At 45.2% G+C, this 23,486-nt stretch overlaps 2 protein-coding genes across 3 annotated transcripts; one reads left to right on the top strand and one right to left on the bottom strand.

The window, feature by feature from the left end:
• Positions 1-1,422: 1,422 nt before the first annotated feature.
• On the top strand, positions 1,423-11,047 carry PSTK (phosphoseryl-tRNA kinase). The gene is made up of 6 exons (XM_072130076.1): positions 1,423-1,696; positions 6,412-6,697; positions 7,331-7,520; positions 8,236-8,317; positions 9,488-9,581; positions 9,775-11,047. The coding sequence occupies exons 1-6, from the start codon at positions 1,472-1,474 to the stop codon at positions 10,005-10,007; spliced, it is 1,110 nt and encodes a 369-aa protein (XP_071986177.1). The 5' UTR covers positions 1,423-1,471; the 3' UTR covers positions 10,008-11,047.
• A 97-nt stretch (positions 11,048-11,144) lies between these two features.
• Positions 11,145-23,485, bottom strand: IKZF5 (IKAROS family zinc finger 5). 2 transcript variants are annotated; one of them, XM_072130073.1, is made up of 4 exons: positions 23,296-23,485; positions 18,433-18,605; positions 16,103-16,342; positions 11,145-12,572 (listed from the first exon to the last, which is right to left on the bottom strand). In XM_072130073.1, the coding sequence occupies exons 2-4, from the start codon at positions 18,563-18,565 to the stop codon at positions 11,629-11,631; spliced, it is 1,317 nt and encodes a 438-aa protein (XP_071986174.1). In that variant the 5' UTR covers positions 18,566-18,605; positions 23,296-23,485; the 3' UTR covers positions 11,145-11,628. The 2 variants fall into 2 exon arrangements, with proteins under 2 accessions (XP_071986174.1, XP_071986175.1); XM_072130074.1 differs by having other exon boundaries at positions 16,103-16,285; positions 23,296-23,484.
• Between the last annotated feature and the right edge of the window lies 1 nt (position 23,486).

Raw genomic sequence — 23,486 nt, 5'->3', positions numbered from 1 at the left:
GTGATACTGGTGCAAAGTACAACATGCCCTGCAAAAAACAAGCCATCAACCAGCTCTGTAGCCAAAAACGTAACAATGTTATGGCACTTGGAAGACGGTGATGCAAAAATGATAGATTTTTTCCCCACATTAGGGTTTTATTTGGCAAATTTAGTAAAACATAAGAAAAAATATTCATGTCTGGTCTCCCCGTAATCGTATCGACCCATAGAATAAAGATAACAGGATTATTAGTCTATACGGTGAACACGAAAAAAAAAGTAAAAAATCCAGTACAGAATTGATGCTTTTCTACTCCTGTCCTCAAAAAAAAGTTCCTAAATTTTCAACAATAGGTGATACCAACCCCAAAATGGTAACAATGGAAAAAGCATCTCACCCCGCAAAAAAAATGCCGTCACATGGCCCCAATAACGGAAAAGCGAAAATTTTATAGCCTACAAAAGGAGACAACGAGAAAACTAAAATCCTGGCAGCTGCAGGTCCCTCCTTCCCTTCTGCGCCTCGCTGTGCCCCCATAACACAAGTCACGGCCACATGTGGGGGGTCTCTGCACTCGGGAGAAATTGTAGAACAAATTGTATGGTGGGTTTTCTCTTTTTATATTTTGGAAATGTGTAAATTTTAGGGCTAAATGAACGTATAAGGGAACAATTTGACCATTCTAAATTTCACCTCCATTTTGATTCAATTACTATGAAGATCTCAAGGGGTTAACAATCTTCGTAAAATCTGTTTCTGATAGTTTGAGGGGTGCAGATTAGAAAATGGGTTGGTTATATAGGGGGTTTTGATGCTAAATATGTAAAATGTCATTCAAAACTGTATTTATCCCCAAAATAGTCAATTCTTAAAATCCGGAAAAGCGATATTCGATTTGTAAGCCGCGTGACATCAAAATAAATTATCCAGACATATCAGAAATTATGAAAATGTAAAGTAGACAAATGGGAAATGTTATTCAGCAACTTATTTAGGTGGTAAATCTATCTGCCTGAAAACGCAATGATTTAGAATTTCGAAAATGGCAAATTTTTCAAAAAATTTATCATATTTTCTTTTTTTTGTAAATAAACGCAAAACTTATCAGCCAAAATTTACCACTAAAATGAAGTACAACATGTGGGGAAAAAACAATCTCAGAATCGTTTTGATAAGTAACAGTGTTCAAAAGTTATAACCATATAAAGCGAAGCAAGTCCGAATCCAAAAAAATCGGGCTGCGTCCTTAAGGGGTTAATTGGTACTTTAAACCTCCCGTCTTTACTTTTTTTCTTTTTACGATGGTTTGAACACTAGTGTGAACTGATCCTTACTGATGCGCTAGTATTCTGTTATACATGACAGGCGTTCCCTGCAAGCCGGATATATATAAGAACTACAACTCCCATGATCCTTCAGCACGAAAAGAATCATTATCACGTGACTGTCAATCGTTTCCCGTGCGCATGCGTACATTAGTCATGTTACTATGGACGCCGCAGCTAAATCCTCTCCTATCGGGCTGTGTGTCCTGTGCGGTCTACCAGGAGCGGGGAAATCCACCTTAGCTCAGCGGCTGAAGGAGAGGCAGACATCGTGTTCTATTGTTATAATATCCTATGATGACGTTATGGGGGACGGCGCTTTCAAGGAACAGGCACTGCTCGAGTGTCGCGAGGTTTCATGCCAGTCCGAGAACCAGGGCGGAAGAGAAGTAGGTTTACTAACCAATCAGTGGCAGTTATACATAAACGCTATTTGGAGTAACCAATCGGATCCTGTGATAGGAAGAGTGGGCCCTTTTGAAAAATGGTAGCCATTTTTGTTGTGGTTTTTCCCATACATCGCAATTAATGATGTCTAATTGTATTTATCTCTAATATGTAAATGAGGTTTCATATGAGCCTTGTTATAAAATCACTTCAGTGACTCTTGTCTGGGTGATATCCATTTGTCTAGTTCTTGAGAATAGTCTCTTCAGCTTTCCTAAATGATTTTCTAAATGACTGTATTAGGGGGTTATTTTGATATGTGTCACTCCCAGTAGTCACAACTCCACCCATTAGAAAGGTAACCCCTATCCAACATGTTACACTTGGTTCATTCCCTTTAAGGGTAAATTCCCATGATGAAAATGTTTACCTAAAATTTCTCTGTTTCTGTTCGTTTTTTAGAAATTCTTACACTTCCTGATTTATTATTTATTTTACTTCTGGCAGGTGAGAACATGACCCTCGGGGTGCGGTCACACACACAATACTTGTATTCAGGCCTTGGCTAGATCTCATATATGGTAACCAGCACCTTGTGTCTTGAAAAAACAATAAAAGGGACCGGGTGCTGGTTACTGATCCGGGCCCCACTGTAGTTGCATTGCAAATGTGGTAAATTTACTAAGAACTGGGCAGTTTTCCTGTGTAGTGTGCTGGGGCCGCCAGATTCAGGATTTCTGGCACATGTTCTTCATGAATCTGGCGCCCCCTGCACTGCCCCGACAGAGTACAACAACTTATTTTTGGTGCACCTTTAAAGGGCACCTACCACCACAAATCTACCTATAAAGGTAGATCGGGTGGTAGGTGGATCAATGGGACGTGAGGATAGCCCTTTTAAGGGCTAATCCTCACGTCCCGGCACTTTTTAAACAACTTTTATTAGCCTTGTGTGCAAATTTTGTTATGGGGCTACTGGGGCTACTCCACGCCCCTGTAGCCTCTTTTCCCCTCCTACTCACCATCTTCCGCGCGCAGCTCCTCGTAGCTGCGCGCCCTCGTCCGACGAATCTGCCGTCCGCGCATGTGCAGAACAGCAGGCCCGCGCCTGTGCAGCCCCGGCTTCGGAGCATTGACCGCGCAGGCGCGGGCCTGCTGTTCTGCGCAGACGGCAGGATCGTCGAACGAGGGCGCGCAGCTACGAGGAGCTGCGCACCAAAGATGGTGAGTAGGAGGAGAAAAGAGGCTACCGGGGCGTGGAGTAGCTGCGCCATGTAACCTCAGATGCGGCTACTCCACGCCCCAGTAGCCGCATAAAAAATTTGCATACAAGGCTAATAAGTTATTTAAAAAGTGCCGGGACGTGAGGATTAGCCCTTAAAAGAGCTATCCTCACGTCCCATTGATCCACCTACCACCCGATCTACCTTTATAGGTAAATTTGTGGTGGTAGGTTCCCTTTAACATGGGGCGTGCAACACTACAGTATTCTGTGGGACTACGCATGATAAATGTGGTACGCGGTCGCCCCCTTCAGTGCAAAATTTGTGTTGCATAAAGATTAGTGCAGCTTGTGCCACAGTTATGTCTCGGACACTTCTTAACCCCTTAAGGACGCAGCCATTTTACAGCTTAAGGCTCAGCCCGATTTTTTGGATTCTGACTTGCTTCGCTTTATATGGTTATAACTTTTGAACACTGTTACTTATCAAAACGATTCTGAGATTGTTTTTTCCCCACATGTTGTACTTCATTTTAGTGGTAAATTTTGGCAGATAAGTTTTGCGTTTATTTACAAAAAAAAGAAAATATGATAAATTTTTTGAAAAATTTGCCATTTTCGAAATTCTAAATCATTGCGTTTTCAGGCAGATAGATTTACCACCTAAATAAGTTGCTGAATAACATTTCCCATTTGTCTACTTTACATTTTCATAATTTCTGAAATGTCTGGATAATTTATTTTGACGTCACGCGGCTTACAAAAAGAATATCGCTTTTCCGGATTTTCAGAATTGACTATTTTGGGGATAAATACAGTTTTGAATGAAATTTTACATATTTAGCATCAAAACCCCCTATATAATCTACCCATTTTCAAATCTGCACCCCTCAAGCTATCAGAAACAGCTTTTACGAAGATTGTTAACCCCTTGAGATCTTCATAGTAATTGAATCAAAATGGAGGTGAAATTTAGAATGGTCAAATTGTTCCCTTATACGTTCATTTAGCACTAAAATTTACACATTTCCAAAATATAAAAAGAGAAAACCCACCATACAATTTGTTCTGCAATTTCTCCTGAGTACAAAGACCCCCCACATGTGGCTGTGACTTGTTTTATGGGCGCACAGCGAGACGCAGAAGGGAAGGAGAGCCCTGCAGCTGCCAGGATTTTAGTTTCCTCATTGGCCCCTTTTGAAGGCTATAAAATTTTCGCTTTTCCGTTATTGGGGCCATGTGACGGCATTTTTTTTGCGGGATGAGATGCTTTTTCCATTGTTACCATTTTGGGGTTGGTATCACCTATTGTTGAAAATTTAGGAACTTTTTTTGAGGGCAGGAGTAGAAAAGCATCAATTCTGTACTGGATTTTTGACTTTTTTTTTTTTGGTGTTCACCGTATAGACTAATAATCCTGTTATCTTTATTCTATGGGTTGATACGATTACGGGGATACCAGACATGAATATATTTTCTTACGTTTTACTAAATTTGTCAAACAAAACCCTAATGTGGGGAAAAATCTATAATTTTTGTATTGCCATCTTCCAAGTGGCATAACTTTGTTACGTTTTTGGCTACGGAGCTGGTTGATGGCTTGTTTTTTGCGGGACATGTTGTACTTTGCACCAGTATCATGTCTAAGTACATATGGTTTTTTGGTCGCATTTTATAGCATTTTTTGTGGGATTGAAAAGGTAAAAATCATAATTTTTGGAGGGTTTATAACAGTTTTTTTTTACGGCGTTTATCGTGGGGGTTCAATAATGATTTACTTTTATTCTACGGGTTGTTACGGACGCGGTGATACTATATATGTGGGGTTTGTGTTATGATTTAGACTTTTTTTTTGAGTTATATGTCTCTTTATATGTTTTGGGGGTTTTGGGCATTTTTAGTGATTTATGACTTTATTTTTTTATTGAATAACTTTTTTTTTTACTTTTTTACTTTTATACCATGGGATATGAACAAGCAATCCTCTGATTGCTTGTTCATGATAATATTCTGCAATACTGATGTATTGCAGAGTATTATCAGTGTCAGCCTATGCACTTGCATAGGCTGGCACTTTGCCAGTAAGATGACGTCACAGACGCCATCTTACTGGCAATTCTTGCTAGTAACTCTGGGGTCCAGATCGGACCCCAGAGTTACTATAGCAACGATCGGCGCCCCCCGAAAACGGTTCGGGGGGGCCGATCGTGGGGGAAAGACACCCCAGATGCTTGTTAGATGCCGCGGTCGCGCTGACCGCGGCATCTAAAGGGTTAAGCACCCGCGATCGGAGACAACTCCGATCGTGGGTGTTACACTGGGGTGCCGGCTATTAGTTACAGCCGGCACCCCGTGTTTCCCGATGCCGGTTCGGCTCTGATCCAGAGCCGAGCCGGCATAGGCGCCGTGGCGGATATATCCGCCACTGAGCCCTAAGTCACTGCGCTCCGTGGCGGATATATCCGCCGCGGAGCGTGAAGGGGTTAAATACCTGTGCAAGTAGTTAGCACCGAAAAGAACACGCAAAGTCCGACAGAAAACTGGCGCACGGACCTTAGTAAATGTCGTGCCCCAATGTGTCAGGTGTGAATGTGACTGCATACAGACACGCAGGCACATTTACTAAGAATGTGGGAAACTGCACTAAAAGTGCTCTGTCCGTGTGTAATGTACGGTGCAACCGATTCGTAAAGAAAGTGCGCAGAAATCATGAATCTGCCGCTTCCCACACTGGCCCGACAGAGTTCACCTTCTTTTTTGTGGTGCGCCTTTAACATAGGGCATGCAAGACAATTTGTATGTTAAATCCTGGCTCTTGGTCCGACTCAGCTCCAGAATGCTTCCTAATTTGCCGCACAAAAGGGTCCCATGTGACACAAATGTGGCGCAGACACTTCTTAAATACCTGTGCAAGTTGTTTTCACCTAAAAAAAAAAAAAGTGCAAAGCCCTTAGTAAATGTGCCCCACACTGCGTTGGCATTGCATTTTGAAACGCCATTCTAGCACAACGTTGAGGAGCTTCTCCCCATTGCGGACCCAAAAATTATGTTCAAAGACTTGTAATGAGAACAGTAGATACCATGTGTACCAGTAGTACCATGAGGAATCTACTATCAGAAGTAGATTTGCCTCTGCCCTAATCTGCAATTTAATAATCCTGAAACCTAACTTGTTAAACTTTATTTTAGTAATATGTAAACTACTGGCTACATGGGCGTGACCTTAGCTCCCAGTGCCCAGGCTAGTACACGCCCCGGTAGCCTCTTCAGTTCATTTACATATTACCAAAATTAAGTTTTAATAAGTTTGGTTAGGTTCCAGGATTCTTAAATTACAGATTAGGGCAGAGGCAGCAGGAGGAATCAACCATCATCAGGTCTACTTCTGATTCCTCATGATAGGTTTCCTTTTATATCCGCTATGTGGATTTTGCAGATTTGACACAAAGTCTGAAATTACCCACTAACAAATATTACATCTTTTTAATTCCGCAGACATCCCCCTGGAAGCGGCACCGGCAGCAGCTCCTGCGGTGTCTGGAGAATCTTATAACCGCTCTGCTCGCTCCTTCAGCTTTAAGACCCCCGAACGGAAAGGCAGATGAGACATGGAAGCGGCTTGTTCAGTGCTTAGAAAGTCAAGGCCTCGTCTCTGATGGAGAAGACTCAGAATTAAGCTCCAGATCTATAAATGTAAGATCCGGTCCTGTGTATTTCATATTGGATGATAATTTCTACTACCAGAGCATGCGGTATGAAGTGTTCCAGCTGGCCCGGAAGTGTAAGTGTCCCCATGATGCTCATATAATACTGCCTGTTACTACGATTGCTTCTTCATGATGCTATCTGGTGCTGATGGAAGTAGCCGAGTATTGGGACTCCCCAAGGATCTCAACAACGGGGTCCATTGTACACCCAAGTGTTGCTCCCTACTGTTCTATGACCCTGCCAGAGATGGACAATCACAGTACTCTGCTACGTCTGTCAGTGCAGTAGGCAGTGAATGGAGCGGCAGTCTGTATGCTCAACCTACCCCTCCATTGATTTGGAATACAATGTGCCCATATCCTTATAATGAAACCGCCACCGGCCAACAAGTTATTCCCTATCCTGTAGATGGGGGATAACTTGTTGTGAGTGGACAAGCCCTTTAAGGTTGCACTTTGCTTTCCGCATATGTTTCTACAGTACATAGATTATTAATACATGTAATATACAGGTCTATACTTTGTGTATGCTTCATCCGGGCAGCTGACACTCCGAGCACTGCTAGTCCCTTTCTGTAGCAAATAGAGGAACTTCTGACTGTTTTTTGCTCTGTCTCCTGAGCTCAATGCACTTTATAAAAAAACAAATGAAAACAATGTAACTTGTCACCGATTTATTTAATAAAATTCATATTTTTACTGTGCAGATTCTCTAGGATTCTGCCAGCTATATCTGCAGTGTCCGGTTGACTGCTGCTTAATGCGAAATAACGAGAGACAGAATGGTGTCACGGACAGAACAATAATCCTGATGGACTCCAAACTAGAGAGGCCGAATCCTGAGAAGAACACGTGGGAGAAAAACAGCCTGATCCTGGACAGCTCCAATATGGATGAGTAAGACAAGGACAGGTTTATGTGATGTAGTGTACAGGACACTAGAGTCCTTCTATGATGTTCATATGCTCTGATAAGGAGATGTATATCTGGGTGAGAAGAAGGGTGGACAGGGCTAATTAAATCTCGGACTTTGGATTTCATACACATTGCACCAATGTGAATAGGTCCCAATCAGTCTCTTAAATACAGACCGCATGAATGTAACTTGCCAGCTATTTCTCCTGACACCCGCTATACACAGTGCCTGTGAGTACCTGACAGGCACCTTAGGCACTGATTTATCTCCCCTGAGAAACACAGATTTGGCATATTGACATCCCAACCTTTTCTTTTCCCCCAGCTTTGGTAAACTCCTATACACATCATATGGCCATGGGCAGTGCGGTTCAAATCCCACCCAGGTCAACATCTGCAAAGAGTTTGTATGTTCTCTCCATGTTTGCGTGGGTTTCCTCTGGGTCCTCCAGTTTCCTCCCACAATTATTATAACTGGTGGGTTTTGCCGATATTCAGATAATGGAAATGGCCACCTTTTAGTGGAGATGTGTTTGGTGCCTTTCATCCCGCCACAGTCACATGTTTGTGGTCAGGCTTCATAGTTACATCTCCATATGTATGAAGCATTTATCATATCTGTCCTATAGAAAGAAATTAAATATTGCCACATAGAAGTGTCACTCACAGACGTCTTCTATAATTTTGCCTTTAACAGTTTCCATGGAAGAATCACCAGTTTAATGAACGAAGCCTTAGAGAATCCAGTTATGGCATTGGGGGATGACAGTGAGGAGAAGGTAAGAGATGATGCCCTGACGTTACAGGACATAAGCCATTTTGGGGATTGGGACCTGAAAACAACAGCTTTGTGCATCTAAAACTTCTTTCCTTGCAATTCTGCAGCAATGACTTAAATCTGATGATATGAACCATTCAAAGGTTAGAGAAGCTCTGCTTAGGATGACAATAAGATACAAGACTAGTGGAGGCTTAGTCCTCATCTGTGATCTGCAGTAAAGTCGGGGTATATTCACACGTTTGTTGCAGAAGTCTCCAAAACTGATTGGCCTGCAGAAATCTATTTGTATAGTCCAGTGTGCAGAGCCCCCACCTTGACTTCAGTGTTACTCTCCAACTCCTCGACTATACAACCAATTTACATCTCACTACAAATTGACTTTCTGGATGATGCCACCACCCTGGACCATAAAAGAAACTAGAAGGTGTTACACTGCTTGACAATATTCTGGTAGTGGTTTATTAGGTCGATTGCTGATGACAGGTTCCCTTTAAAGGGAATATCTCATCAGTTTGTTCATAGAAAACTGCAGTATTGTATTGTGCCCTGAGAGTTGTGTGTTTGTGTTGTTAGTAGCAGCAGGACTGTGAAATAGATCTCGCACACCTGTGCACCAATCGCTGCACAGCCCCCTCTCCCTTGCTGTAATATCTAACCCAAAGCCTAGTACGGTAGTGACTCGTATCAGGGGGTATGAGTTGCTTTGTTCTCTGATGTGATTAGCGATGGGAGGTTCCGGCTCTTTTTAGTGAGCTGGATCATTAGGCTCTGCTCAGTCCTGCCAGTCACACCACTCCAAGCCACTTTTAACCTGATTTTATCTAGTTAAAGGGGCATGATGGGCCATTAAAGGACAGGGCTAAGTGAGCCATCAGCTCACTGCAGGGATCTCACACACACAAGTGCTCAAAGTCCAGCCACAATCCTGAAACATAAATGCATTTTTCACAGACCTGCTGCTACTAACAACACACACAAACTTATGATTATACAGATCTCCAGGGACAATACCTAACAATGTCTGAAGTTTTGTATTTGGCAGAACTGCTGTCAGATTCCCTTTAATGCATGGGTGTTCTCCAAAGAGGGGGCGATGTTATTTTGGAATCCACCTCCCATAGGTGTTATCCATTTCTGATAATCCAATTCGCTTCCCATCTGTGCACAGGAGAAGGATCGTGATATCTGTGCAGCCAACGTCATCCATCAGGCAGATAAAAATCTTCGACATCTCATCTCGGAGACCATGCAGGCAGTGAAGGGTAAGCGATCGATGCACCTATATAACATTGACTCCATATGTTGATTATGCAAAGGCTATGATACATGCATTATGAATGTGCAGTTTCCAAGTTAGGGTGCAAATAATTGTTTCCGTTTTTTGGGCTGTAAGTTGGAAGCAATGGCAAAGAATTGGTGTTAACTTTCTATTCTTTTATCCCCTTTTGATTTTAGGTTTGGTCTCCGCGAAGGATATAAAACGGATTGCACAAGAACTACAGCGAGTAAAGGTTACGGCCCTGGATCAGCTACGACATAGTATAACCGTGAGGACTGGTGAAGCGGCTGCCACAGATATTATCGCCGCTGTCATATCTCACTTTAGGGAAGAGGTAGACTGTATATTGCAGCAATTCCTACCTAAGGTTCAGTCTGACAGTCACACCGCTCCGCCTTCTGTATCCTAGTGCAGAGCTACCACTTATTATCTATGGGTCTAGGATCATCTCCAGTGATGTCTCACATGTAGGCGTCATGTTCTGTGAGGAAGGAAACAACAAAGTTATAAGTTCCCTGCAACTGGCAGCTGACGTCTAAACCCTCAATATCAAATCAGGGGTCAGAGGAGGCTTTTCCAGAATGTACCCCTCCTCCCCCCACTCTCAGCCCATGAGGCTCATCATAAGAGGTGGACAATCACTAATGTACTTGACATATGTTTCTCCCCTTCCCCACTAATCTGTACCATTACTATCTTTATTTAAAGGAGCCCGGGTTGTACTGAACTAGCAAGCACATCAAGGACATCTATCACCAGATAAAGGATTGTAAACCAAACATACATACTTACTGTTGTGCGCCCCCTCTGGCAGGATCTGCTGTTTTTAGTTTCTTAGGCTCTTGTTTTTAAGAAATAAGGGTTTTAAAACGAATGCACTCCTATGGATCCTGGAGCCACTTAGCCCTTTTTTCTTAAAAACAAGCATAAGAAGCTAAAAGAAGAGCAGAAGCGGCGCACACCAGTATGTCAGTGTGACTGGTTTACAATCCTTCATCTTGGTGATGGAGGTCCTTTAATCCTATCCAAGGGATAGGGAATTACAGGGTGTCTGCAAAGGTCTGGCTGCTAGGGCCACCACCAGAATGGGACCGCCAGTAAGCTGGAGACTGGGGGTCTCATTCTGATTACCAGGTGGAGATGCAGGACACAGTCATGGCTCTGGGTGTCTAAGACATATAGTGAATGAGAGTGCAAGAAATAGCAGAAGGCTGAGCTCTAAAATTTCCAAAAACTTCCATGCCTCCCCCCATTCTCGCAATCAGTGGGTGATCCGGCAGTCCTCCCCATCCTGTCCTCTGTTGCATCGCCTTTAAGGCATAATCCAGACTACAAGCTGCTCAGATACTTACAGGGGCAGTATGACATATACAACAATACAGGAGATCGGGTTCCTCCGAGGTGGGTAGATAACACACATTTATTAAACAGTGTGGTTTACAAGAAGATTTGACTCTTTGGAGCGACACGAAAACACACTGTGAATAGATCTGTACAAACATAGAACAACCAGTGAGGATAAATTAATTAATTTATATTTAAAAAAAAAAAAACTACTTTTTTTCCCCTCCCTGTTGGGAACCATCATTGTTAAAACATAAAAATGACTTCATTCCGGACCCCCCCACACTAGGGGGCGCTAGAAAATAAAAACATAGCAAACAATACAAGTACAGACAGTACAACATTCATGGAGATCCCAACATACAGTCTCTGATATCTTCCGTAATTACGATAATTGTGAGGTTCCCACAAACAAAAACAAAGCCCCCCTTATATTCTGTGCAAGGGGGGGCGACATGAGGACAACTGGGAAGACAACTAAACATTAGGTGCCCAATCCAGTTCTTATGTCACAGTCCAATAAGTCCATAATCTCCTGGCCCCTCCTACTTGTCTCAATACTGTTAAGGCGGCCATATTGTAATTTTTTTTTTTTCCTATTTTGGACACATACTTGCTATTCATAGTCTTCATATGACAGGCACTCTCTATACAGACGAGATAAAAACCAGAAGGCTACTAGTGTGTCAGTGTTGGCTGTGCTGACCCCGAGCGAAGTGGCAAGCAAAGTCATACTTGTTTTTGCATTTGCACCCACAGATGTTGCATTGGAAAGGGTTCTCGTATCCGTGGCACCCCATGTGGATGGTATAGAGGATGTTGTCTGCAAAGTACATGTCACAGTGCTGGCAGTGGTGCAGGAGCTGGGGGTCTTGGACTGGCAGGGCGGGGGCTGGTGTGCTAGGTTGGCTGTTGCTAATGCTGGGGGTGCTGGTCCGGCCGCTCCGCTCGCTGCTGGGTCCGGCCATGGGGCTACAGTTTCTGTGATTGTGTGCTTGGCGGGCCTCGGGGCTGGCCGGCGAGGAGCTCTGAGGGACGCTGGTAGAGACGGCAGAGGCACAGGCTGGCGCGGGAGGCTGATGGATCATGAAAGGCTTCTCATCAGGACAAGGTCCGGTGTCTGGGGAAGCTGGGTTCTGAGTATCTGGTGGAAGGCTGGAGAGCTGTCCTGCCAAGGTGGACAGCTGGTTTAAGGGGTTGTCCACCATGAGCTCCTGCGGGTCCCTGGACAGTCCTGATCCATGCGTGGCCTTGGCTAGGTTCTCATAAGCCTCGCTCTGGATGTTGGGGATCTCGTGAGAGAAGTCGGTCAGATAGTCGGCCTTGTGCACCACCATGGACGGCGGACTGAGGTTAATAAGTGTTCGGCGGCCGTACCCTAAGCTGCTGACCTTTTTCTGAAGCACGCCCCACATTTTCTTGTTGCCGAGAGTGGGTCGCGTGCCCTTGATGGGCAGCATCTTGTGCTTCCGGCGGCGATGGTGGGACAGGTTACTGCGGTCACTGCAGCGGAAGGAACACAACTCGCACTTGTAAGGCTTCTCCCCCGTGTGAGAGCGCATGTGAGCCTCCAGGTGGCGCTCATAGGCCGATGCAAAGGGACACAGGTGACAGCGGTGCGGCTTCTCACCTGCCGGGAAATAAGACACAAAATATTAGCAGGATGGATAGAAAAAATAGCCCTAAAGCAACGCAAAAGACTAAAATAACACAATAAAATCAAAATGGACTCTACAGCATGTTTTATATATTTTATTATCACTTTTATATCTTTGATCATTGTTGCAGAACCAAAGTGGCTGAAATAAGAAGAGCCGAGAACTGAGCGCAATAAATCCCTCTTTATATCTGATCTTCTCCAATCTGGACGGTGTTCACACTGCTAAGAGGAACTGTACCAAATTTATTAGGATAGAAGGTAAACTTTCCATGGGCAATGCTCCCTGTTCTATGCTCTTGTATACTATGAAGTGCAGTCTACTAGTATAACACCAAAATAGAACAAGTGGCATATATATCAGGAACCGCTTCCTACACTTGTGCTCAGTGTACGCTATTATAAATAGAGTGAACCTTGGGGCTTATTCAGACGAGTGCAGTCGGTCCATGAATCACGGACCGAACACAGCGCAGATGATGGGACTGGGAGCATGATAGCATTATGACACAAGAAGTCCCTTCTTCCCCGCTGTACTCGTAGTTTGGCGCAGCAGTTTAGAGGGATTATGATCGTTATGACGCGCACTGTCCCTGGCACTGTGTCCTTGAAATCTGCCCACTGCAAAGCCGTGGTTCACAGACCACCTGATTATCTGTTTGAAAAACTTTAGACCAGATCTCCAGTGAAAAAGTAATATGGCTAAATGCAGGAAAGCTGCAGCTCAAAGGGGTTTTCCAGAATATTAAAAAAATGGTTGTTTTCTTCCCAAATCAAATCCCAAATTTTCTGTTGCTGGACAATCCCTTTATTATAATAATAGAAATAGATGTATTGTTTTCTTCCTGTTCACAGCCAGTGTTTAACCCCTTAACGACTTGGCCTTTTTTAGTTTTTTCACTTCCATTTTTCACTCCCCACCTTCAAAAATCTATAACTTTTTTATTTTTCCACATAAAGAGCTGTGTTATGGCTTATTTTCTGCGTAACAAATTGCACTTCGTAGTGACGGTATTTAATATTCCATGGCGCGTACTGGGAAGCGGGAAAAAAATTCCAAATGCAGTGAAAATGGTGAAAAAACACATTTGCGACGTTTTCTTGTGGGCTTGGATTTCACAGCTTTCACTCTGCGTCCCAAATGACATGTCTACTTTATTCTTTGGGTTGCTACGATCACAGGGATACCACATTTGTACAGGTTTTATAATGTTTTCATACATTTAAAAAAATTAAAACCTCCTGTACAAAAATTTTTTTTTTGATTTTGCCATCTTCTGGCGCTAATAACTTTTTCATACTTTGGTGTACGGAGCTGTGGGTGGTGTCATTTTTTGCGACTTTTGATGGCGTTTTCATTGCTATCATTGTTAGGACTGTGCTACCTTTTGATCACTTTTTATTAATTTTTTTATATTTTCCAAAATGGCAAAAAAATGTCATTTTTGACTTTGGACGCTATTTTCCGTTACGGGGTTAAACGCAGTGAAAAACCGTTATTATATTTTGATAGATCGGACATTTTCGGACGCGGTGATACCTAATGTGTTTATGATTTTTACTGTTTATTAATATTAATATCAGTTCTAGGGAAAGGGGGGTGATTTGAATTTTTAGGTTTTTTTAATATAAATTTTTTTTTTTAAACTTTTTTTTACTTTCACTTTAACTATTTTTCAGACTCCCTAGGGTACTTTAACCCTAGGTTGTCTGATCGATCCTACCATATACTGCCATACTGCAATATGGCAGTATATGGGGATTTTACTCCTCATTCATTACAATGTGCTGATAGCACATTGTAATGAATAGGTTAAAACGAGACAGCTTCGGGCCTTCGTGAGGCCCGATGCTGTCATGGCAACGGATCACCGCTCCCCGTGACGTCATCGGGGAGCGGAGATCCGCGCCAAGATGGCGGCGCCATCTTTTTGAAGCCTCCGGCAGCATTGCCGGAGGCGATCGCGGTGAAAGCACCCGCGATCGGTGCTAGCACCGATCGCGGGTGTTACCGGTAAGCCTTTGCTGCAATATGCAGCAAAGACTTACCGGCTATGGAGAGGGCTCGGCCCGCGAGCCCTCTACATGCACCGGGACCCGGCGCGCGCCGTACTAGTACGGCGCGCGTCGGGAAGGGGTTAAAAAGTCTCTTCTTGATAACTGAATGAATCGGTAAGACGACTGTGGGTCCTGCTATTCCATTAAAAGGAATCTACCACTCTCTAACCGGGATTACTCAGGGAAAAAAAACTATAAAAAGCAGCCCAGAGTGTGGGCACGAGATGTCCAGTGCTCCGGGCTGCTAATTATTCATGCCCCCTGTGTGATGTCACACTCCATCTCCAACATGGGAGGTGCAAGAGGCGTGAATAATTAGAAGTACGGATCGCTGGAAATTTCGTCCACATGCTTTGGGCTGCTTTTTATAACTATTTTTTTTTTCTAGGTGATCCCCGCATGAGAGTGGACGAGTAAGTGTTTTTACTTTTGTAAAGCGGTAGATTTCTTTAACTTCTATGTGATCGTCAGATATGTCAGAACATAGTGCTCAGGCACTCTCGTTCATTGAGAATGGTGGGAAAAAAAATCTCTGGTACTCACGTAGATGAGAATGCCTGAGCGCTGTGCTCGGCAATTTCTGATGTTCTCATAGTAGTTAAAAGGGTTTTCTCAGGAACTAAAGTTAGGCCATATCCATGGGATAGTGTCTAACTTGCTGATCAGTGGGGGTCTCAGTGTTAGTCCCCCACAAATCACAAAAACGATCGCAATCGCTGTCAGCTCCATAGAGATTAATGGAGCAAAATGTTCATGCGGGGCCGTCTGCTCCATTAGTCTGAAGGAGCGACAAGGGATCAGACGGAGGTACGTGAGAGCCCATCGGACACCACGTTTTCGCAATCTGATCAGCAAGTCCTGTGGATAGGGCCTAACATTAGTTTGTGGGAAAACCGCTTTAATGAAGTGGCAGCAAACACCTACACTTCCGATCCACTTAGTATTTTTAGAATAGTTGGAAAAAAAATCTACGCTTGGGTATCTCCAGCACACACATAGACAATGAATGGGAAAGCCAGGGGTACCCAGGTGTTGTACTCAACAATTTTGAAAAAACTCCAATGCTATTGAATGGAGTAGCAGAGCACATGCTTGACCTGCCGCTCCATCAATTAGTGATCATGATCGATGACAGTCCCTGCAGTCAGACCCCAGATTGCAATCAGATTGTTATGTTCTATTTTGTGGATAGAGAATCGTAATACTTAGTACAACCCTCTTAATACAATGTATGTAGAGAAGTGCTGCTTCCTTTCTAGTACAATTTTACGCACAGCGCTTCCATACTAACAATGGCCGCAGAGGACAAGGTCCAAAGTTAAAAGTCTTAAGCAAAGTTTTTTTTTTTAATAAACTGGATAGACCTCAGTATGAATCCATTTTCTGCAGGTCAGTACAAGGAGCACTGATCCCCTCCCCCCTCATGCATACAGGCAGGGTCCTACCTGTGTGTATGCGTATGTGCTCTATGAGACGGGCGGTGCCCTTGCTGGCGTAGTTACAGTAGCGACACTTTAGTTTCCCATCATATGTCCGCTCAAAGCCATCCACCAGCATTCCCGCACTGTCATCCAGAGACACCTCCACAGACGGGTGGTCCAGCCCATTCTGATCACTGTCTGTCCCAGCTGCCGGTAGAGCAAGGCACGGAGAGTTAGCGGTGAACACATCGTGGTTTTGTGGCCCTAATTCATAGAAAATGAGTCAATGAAGAGCAACAGCGGCGTCTGTCACGGGGACAGGGTCAGCACAGACACAGAATACACGGATGACGGAAACACCCCAGGAGCACGGACATCACTAATGTGTCATATATATATGTACCTGTAGATCAGTGGGACACCTTCTATCATAGGAATCAGGGTCCCAAGTCCCCCACTCTGAATGCAGTGGCACATGTGAGCACCGGGGCAGTGTGTGTATCCACTAGATTCAAAAGAGGGGACAAGACCCCGTCCAAAGATCTAGGAATCGCGTTGCTTTTAAAAAACTTGAATTTTAATTTAGAGCCATTTTCAAAATCTCTGCTTACTGTACAGAAATGGAAACACTTGGCTAAATCCCCTAGGCTATGTTAAACTGGTATAACAAAGACAAGATTCTTAAAGAGGACCTGTCGCCCATAAAAAAGGCACTAGGAGCCGCTTACTTTACCTTAGGGCAGTGATGGTGAACCTTTTAGAGACCGAGTGCCCAAAGTACAACCAAAACCCACTTATATAATCTGATGTGCCATTTTAAGCAGTAACTTATTGCTACCTATTCTTCCACTTCTTTAATTGTATCGGCCGCCTGAGGCCACCAATACAGTTTAAAGAAAGTGGCCAAATCAATCTCTCATTATAGCTTTTCTCTAGGGTCTCTCTGTAGAGTTAGAATGGTGGGTCCAGCAGGATGACCTCCAAGGATAATGCACTTCTTTCAAAACCTTCTCAATTTTCAAGCAATTCCAAACAGCCAATGAAGTGTTGCTATAAAATAGTGCTGATCGCAGCATCGCATAAATTTCCCAGGACTGCAGGAAGATTTCATGGATTTGTTCCTGTTTGGTGAACTCAGTCCTGGGCTGATGGCCTGAGTGCCCACAGAAAGGGCTCTGAGTGCCACCTCTGGCACTAGTGCCATAGGTTAGCCATCACTGCCTTAGGGGGTCCGGCATATTCATGAGTGGGTGGTCTGAGCTGCTTCTCCCCTGGACCGCCCCTCCCACTCCCTAGTCCCGCCCCCTCATGAATACGCTGGACCACTGTGAGCTTCTATTGTACAGTGCAGCAGTGTCTGCTAGCTTTATCGTAACACTGCTAGCTTACTTTAGTAGGCAGCTCCTAGTGCCTTTTTTATGGGTGACAGGTCCTCTCTAATTTACTGTTATTAACAACAAGGCAGCATTTCACAGATATGATTCCAACCTGTCTCTATCAGTCCTAGTATTTATAAGTTTGGTTGCCCCTGTATCTGACTGTAAACCTTCTGGCTATGGTCAGATTCTTCTCATGAATAGCTTCTCCTAGCTGCACACTGCAGTGCTCTCTGCCTCCTGCCCTCACCCCTGCATTACAAGACCAGCTCAGACACAGGAACTTCCTGCTTTCAAGCACCAGTGTGCAAAGACTTACTCTACAAGCTACGGACAATCCAGGGGTGGGAGGCATATAGCAGAGCTGACTCTGTGTGTGTTGTAGTTGAGTTAGCAGGGCTGAGAATCTCATTATGCTTTATATTCATCTCATGGATCTCATGACTCTGATCTGTCTCATCTCTCTTTCTATGTGTCAGATACTAGTAGATTGTTCAGAAGCTAAATAAAAGTGTAGATAAACCTTGTAACCTGATAATCTAAGCACATTGTCAGCTCACAGCAAAGAGGGATCATGAAGTGTCTGCTCAGAGAGTCCCCAGTCACACTCTGGAATCTTACACTGACCATCACTGAGTGACAGGAGCTAAAACACCAATTGTGTATAGTATCAGATTTTTTAATTTGTATAATAAAAGCAAGCAGAGATCTTGAAAAAGCTGAGACTGTGAAACACAAAGTTGACTTATGGGTTAATATTTTAAGTAAAGGGCACCCAGTCTTCCCTCCCAGATAGTGTGTGCCCACTGCCAGAGAATACACCCCCTCCCTTCCCAAATAATAATGGCCAATAAATTGTTGTGTATAAAGGTGGAGTGACTCCAGTGTTACTGGACCCACTAGTGACCCTCTGTGCACCCACTAGTGTCCCCCATCCCACGTGTTACATAGTGGACGCTATGGGGCAGGGTCACTTACCTCCTTGTAAGCTGTCGGCCTCTTTCTCTCCACTCACGGAGCCAGATATCATATTGACGTGGTGCGTTTGCTGGGTGAGATATTCCTGGAAATCTTTGACGAAGTCCAGCGCCTCCGGTTTTTTCTCACCCATATTCAGTTGTGGTGTTCAGTTCCTGCAGTCGCTCCCCTTCCTGAAAGCAGAGAGAATAGAGTCAGTCAGTGGGAGCCTATAGGGCCTCATCATGTGTCCTGATCAGTGCATAGAATAATAGGAACAGCGCAGGTGACAATCTGGGCGCCACTCTGGGCCCTAGGATCCGTCTGCAGTTGCACATTACGCATGCACCGGGAGCTTGATGTGTAGTCTCGAGCCTCTGTGGCAATTACTCATAGATCCAGGCACCGTGACTGTGGTCATGATCTTCTATTTGTTACCTTCGAAAATATCTAAAATAATGCTACTGATTTAGAAGTGCTCCTGGTGGTGTCACCAGAGCCCCTCTGGGCTGCAGCTTCACTCCCCTTGCTCTCTCAGTGCTTTAGCCCTCCCTCTGCCTAATATTATCTCACTACAGAGGACGTTTCAGCACACAGTGGAAGGGGGGCTGTGCTCCTGCACATTGTCACAGCATGGAGGGGCTCTGGTAACACCCCCAGGAGCCCTTTCCTGCACTCCTCTTACCAGGCTTACTTCCCACCTTCTCTCACCGCTGTCCCAGCGCGGGAGCCAGTAACATCAGGGGGCTCCTGGCTATTCCCATGCATGAGCAGTGCACAACTGGAAAGGACGAGAGCCGAGTTTCGTCACCGCCTCTCTGCCTATGGCAGGGGAGGGAGGGGTATAAGAGGAGTGTAAATTTTATAAGAAATTTACCATCAAAATCGAGCATTATAAACCGGGCACACTTACTGCATAGCGCCATGACTGTGATAATGATCTTATATTTGTTACCCATGCCTTCCTTAATAATAAAATCAACTTTTAAAATGATGCTAATGAGCCCGACAGGCTACTCTGGCTTTCCAGACTGTTACACTGTCTTGCCCTCCCCCCTGCATCCTCAGCACTGAGATTACAGCAGGACGTTCTCACTATAGGGTGCAGGTTGGGAGGGTGAGACAGTGTAACAGCCTGTGAAGCCAGATCACAGAGTGGCTAGAGTAGCCCATTAGGCTCATTAGCATCATTTTAAAAAGTTGATTTTAGAAGGAAGGAGGCCACGAATAAGAAATATATTTAGATTACCGCAGTCAGTGTCTGGATAGATGAGGAAGTGTCTGGTTTATCTTGGTTTAGGTGATAGATTTCCTTTAAAGAAGTTTAAGGATTTGGATACTGATGACTGGTCCTTAGGACATGCGTATCAGATCAGCAGGGGCCGGACCCCCACTAGGATGATATTGACCTCTTATTCCAAAGATATCCAGGTCTGGGAATCCTCTTTAACTATATAAAATCTTACATTTTGACTTTCACACAATAATAGCCCCAGATAGGTCAACAATTCCCCCCATCTACTGCATCTCCCAGACCCTATAGAGGACTGTAGAGACACTATGGGATGTATATTACAAGCCGGGGAGTCTGAGGCAGGACACAGCCCCTCTATGTCTCCGCACACAAGGCCCTCTGTGTGCCCGCTGTACAGACACAGGGTGCAGTGTAATATCCTAATACTACAGCCAAGTGTCTGCACACATCTGGGTGGCCGAGAGAGTGCGGCACATACACCTACAGAAGACTAAAGATAATCCAGTGCAGGGTGTGGATGAGTCCTCCAGCATAGATCAACTCCACTCCTCCAGTATAGATCAGCTCCAGTCCTCCAGCACAGAGCAGCTCCAGCCCCTCCAGCACAGAGCAGCTCCAGTCCTCCAGCACAGAGCAGCTCCAGCCCCTCCAGCACAGAGCAGCTCCAGCCCCTCCAGCACAGAGCGGCTCCAGCCCCTCCAGCACAGAGCGGCTCCAGCCCCTCCAGCACAGAGCGGCTCCAGCCCCTCCAGCACAGAGCGGCTCCAGTCCCTCCAGCACAGAGCGGCTCCAGTCCCTCCAGCACAGAGCGGCTCCAGTCCCTCCAGCACAGATGATCAGCTCCAGTCCCTCCAGCACAGAGCGGCTCCAGTCCCTCCAGCACAGAGCGGCTCCAGTCCCTCCAGCACAGAGCGGCTCCAGTCCCTCCAGCACAGAGCGGCTCCAGTCCCTCCAGCACAGAGCGGCTCCAGTCCCTCCAGCACAGAGCGGCTCCAGTCCCTCCAGCACAGAGCGGCTCCAGTCCCTCCAGCACAGAGCGGCTCCAGTCCCTCCAGCACAGAGCGGCTCCAGTCCCTCCAGCACAGAGCGGCTCCAGTCCCTCCAGCACAGAGCGGCTCCAGTCCCTCCAGCACAGAGCGGCTCCAGTCCCTCCAGCACAGAGCGGCTCCAGTCCCTCCAGCACAGAGCGGCTCCAGTCCCTCCAGCACAGAGCGGCTCCAGTCCCTCCAGCACAGAGCGGCTCCAGTCCCTCCAGCACAGAGCGGCTCCAGTCCCTCCAGCACAGAGCGGCTCCAGTCCCTCCAGCACAGAGCGGCTCCAGTCCCTCCAGCACAGAGCGGCTCCAGTCCCTCCAGCACAGAGCGGCTCCAGTCCCTCCAGCACAGATCGGCTCCAGTCCCTCCAGCACAGAGCGGCTCCAGTCCCTCCAGCACAGAGCGGCTCCAGTCCCTCCAGCACAGAGCGGCTCCAGTCCCTCCAGCACAGAGCGGCTCCAGTCCCTCCAGCACAGAGCGGCTCCAGTCCCTCCAGTACAGAACAGCTCATGTATAACTGGGACATGCTGTCATACTTATGGAATAAAGTGTACCCTGTGCTGTCCTGCCATCCAGCAACCAGACCACCGGGATCCTATATATGAAGGGCCAGCAGCCTGGTACGTGCCCAAACCTAAAGGGGTTGTACCATGTTTGCATGTTATCCCTTATAACAATCTGATTGCTGAATCTGAATACAATTGCTGGGTCCCCAACCGATTATGAGAACAGGACCCTCAGCAAGTCAGAGAAATGGGGGGTCCCATTGTCAGTGATGGGTGGAACAGCAGGCCAGGCTTCGTGCAATACTATGGGAGTGTTGGAATTGCAGAGCACAGCGCTCAGGTATTTCCAGCACTCCCATTCATTGTGTATGAAAGAGCCAGAGAGATTTTGAGCTCTTCTATAGTACTGAATGGAGCGCAGAGCACATGCTCGGCCTGTAACTGCATCAGCTACTGAGAGCAAGATCCCTGTATTCTGGGGGTCCCCCTTCGCCAGTCGGAGCCCTCAATGATCAGAATGTCGATAGTGGATAACAAGCCAATTTAGTGATGCAATCACACCTGTCTATTAGATATATTATTTGATACTATCAGGCATGTATATAAGCGGAAGTACAGTGATGCTACAAGTCAATTAAGGGCTCATTCACACTGTCGTACATGGGGACGTACATGCGGCTACATATACGTCCCCATATACGGCAATGGCGGCCCGGCGGCGGTACAGATCCACGCCGTACACCGCAAAAAGAGTATTCTCTATCTTTTTGCGAGTGTGCAGCCGTGCGCCACTGTTTCCTATGGAGGGAGGAGGGGCCACCTCCTCCTCCACTCCCGCACAGTACATTCATACCGCGTGTGAATGTACCCTAAGGAAAATTCATCACATCATTATCATACAGACTATTGTATAGTGAAATCATCACACACATATAGAGAATATTATACAGGCTGGTTCCATAGGTTTGTTCTTAAGTTGAATTTGTATGTAATTTTTTGTCCCAGTGACAATTGGCGTTTCAAACTTTTTTTTGCTGTAATGGGACCAAGGATTATCAATAAAGCTTCATTACAGACACCTTACAGCTGATCAGTGCAGTCTGGGACTATAGTAACATCCAGAGAGCTTCACCAGAGGTCACAGTAGGCAGAGGGGTCCGTCTGTAACTAGGGGGGCGTCTGTAAGTCAGATGTCCTTAAGTAGGGGGACCGCCTGTAACTACACTATAATAATTAGATGACACAGCCCTAAATGACAATCACACATGTACATAGGGTATAAGAGATGCAGTATCCCAGATACTTGGGATATTACACAGAAAGTAATTTTGTCACTCCATATATATATATATATATATATATATATATGTTAGTATATATTGGATGCAGGAAGGATTCCACTGGAAATCAGATATGATAAGTATAGCGATGTTATCATAACATATATAAAGATTATTACAGATTCAGTGATGTCACTGTACATGGGAAATTTAAGGTCATCACATCTCTGTACAGTCAATTACAGGTGTCCCTCTGCATAAAGTGACATCACTACCTGTATAATATTCTATAATGTCACTACATCACTATACACGAGAAATTACACATAAAGTGATGTCATCACACATGTATATAGAATATTGTAGAGTGATGTCATCACACATGTATATAGAATATTGTAGAGTGATGTCATCACACATGTATATAGAATATTGTAGAGTGATATCATCACACATATATACACAGTGATGTCAGCACACGTATATAGAATACTGTAGAGTGATGTCATCACACAAGTATATAGAATATTGTAGAGTGATGTCATCACACATGTATATAGAATATTGTAGTGATGTCAACACACATGTATAAACAGAATATTCCACGTCATGTGATGTCATCATCCCTGTACATAGAATATTACAGATGCAGTGATGTCATCACACACATACGTAGGTCCAGCAATCACACACACAGTGCTGCACAACCAGCTGAGACACTACACTAGAACATTTGTTGTGGACGGTCTCCTCTGACGTCACTTTTACAAGCCCCGCCCCCTCTGGGGTGTCCTCACACTCCCTCTTACCGTTACCGGGAGCTGCTTACACCCGGGCACCGCATTCCGCCTCCAGTGTGTAGGATTGGATGAGGGTGCGGGCGGCTGCCCGATCACCGATCAATTCTGTTGTCCGGGCCTCAGGTAGAGCACTGTACGCATGCGCATACCGTAGCGCTCTACTCCTCCTCCGTGGTCATGCGTAGTGTCGTCATGATTTT

This window comes from Engystomops pustulosus, chromosome 11 (genome assembly GCF_040894005.1).
Source record: "Engystomops pustulosus chromosome 11, aEngPut4.maternal, whole genome shotgun sequence".
Classification (NCBI taxonomy): Eukaryota; Metazoa; Chordata; class Amphibia; order Anura; family Leptodactylidae; genus Engystomops; species Engystomops pustulosus.
Note: the sequence above shows the minus strand (reverse complement) of the source record. Positions and strands in the feature narration are given on the sequence as shown.

Coding starts and splice junctions, on each gene's coding strand:
- PSTK (XM_072130076.1), top strand. CDS start 1,472: ATGGACGCCGCAGCTAAATCCTCTCCTATCGGGCTGTGTGTCCTGTGC. Junction 7,521..8,235: donor GACAGCTCCAATATGGATGA/GTAAGACAAGGA, acceptor TGCCTTTAACAG/TTTCCATGGAAGAATCACCA. Junction 9,582..9,774: donor GACCATGCAGGCAGTGAAGG/GTAAGCGATCGA, acceptor TTTTGATTTTAG/GTTTGGTCTCCGCGAAGGAT.
- IKZF5 (XM_072130073.1), bottom strand. CDS start 18,565: ATGGGTGAGAAAAAACCGGAGGCGCTGGACTTCGTCAAAGATTTCCAG. Junction 16,343..18,432: donor GGCCGACAGCTTACAAGGAG/GTAAGTGACCCT, acceptor TCTATGAATTAG/GGCCACAAAACCACGATGTG. Junction 12,573..16,102: donor GCACATACGCATACACACAG/GTAGGACCCTGC, acceptor ATTTCCCGGCAG/GTGAGAAGCCGCACCGCTGT.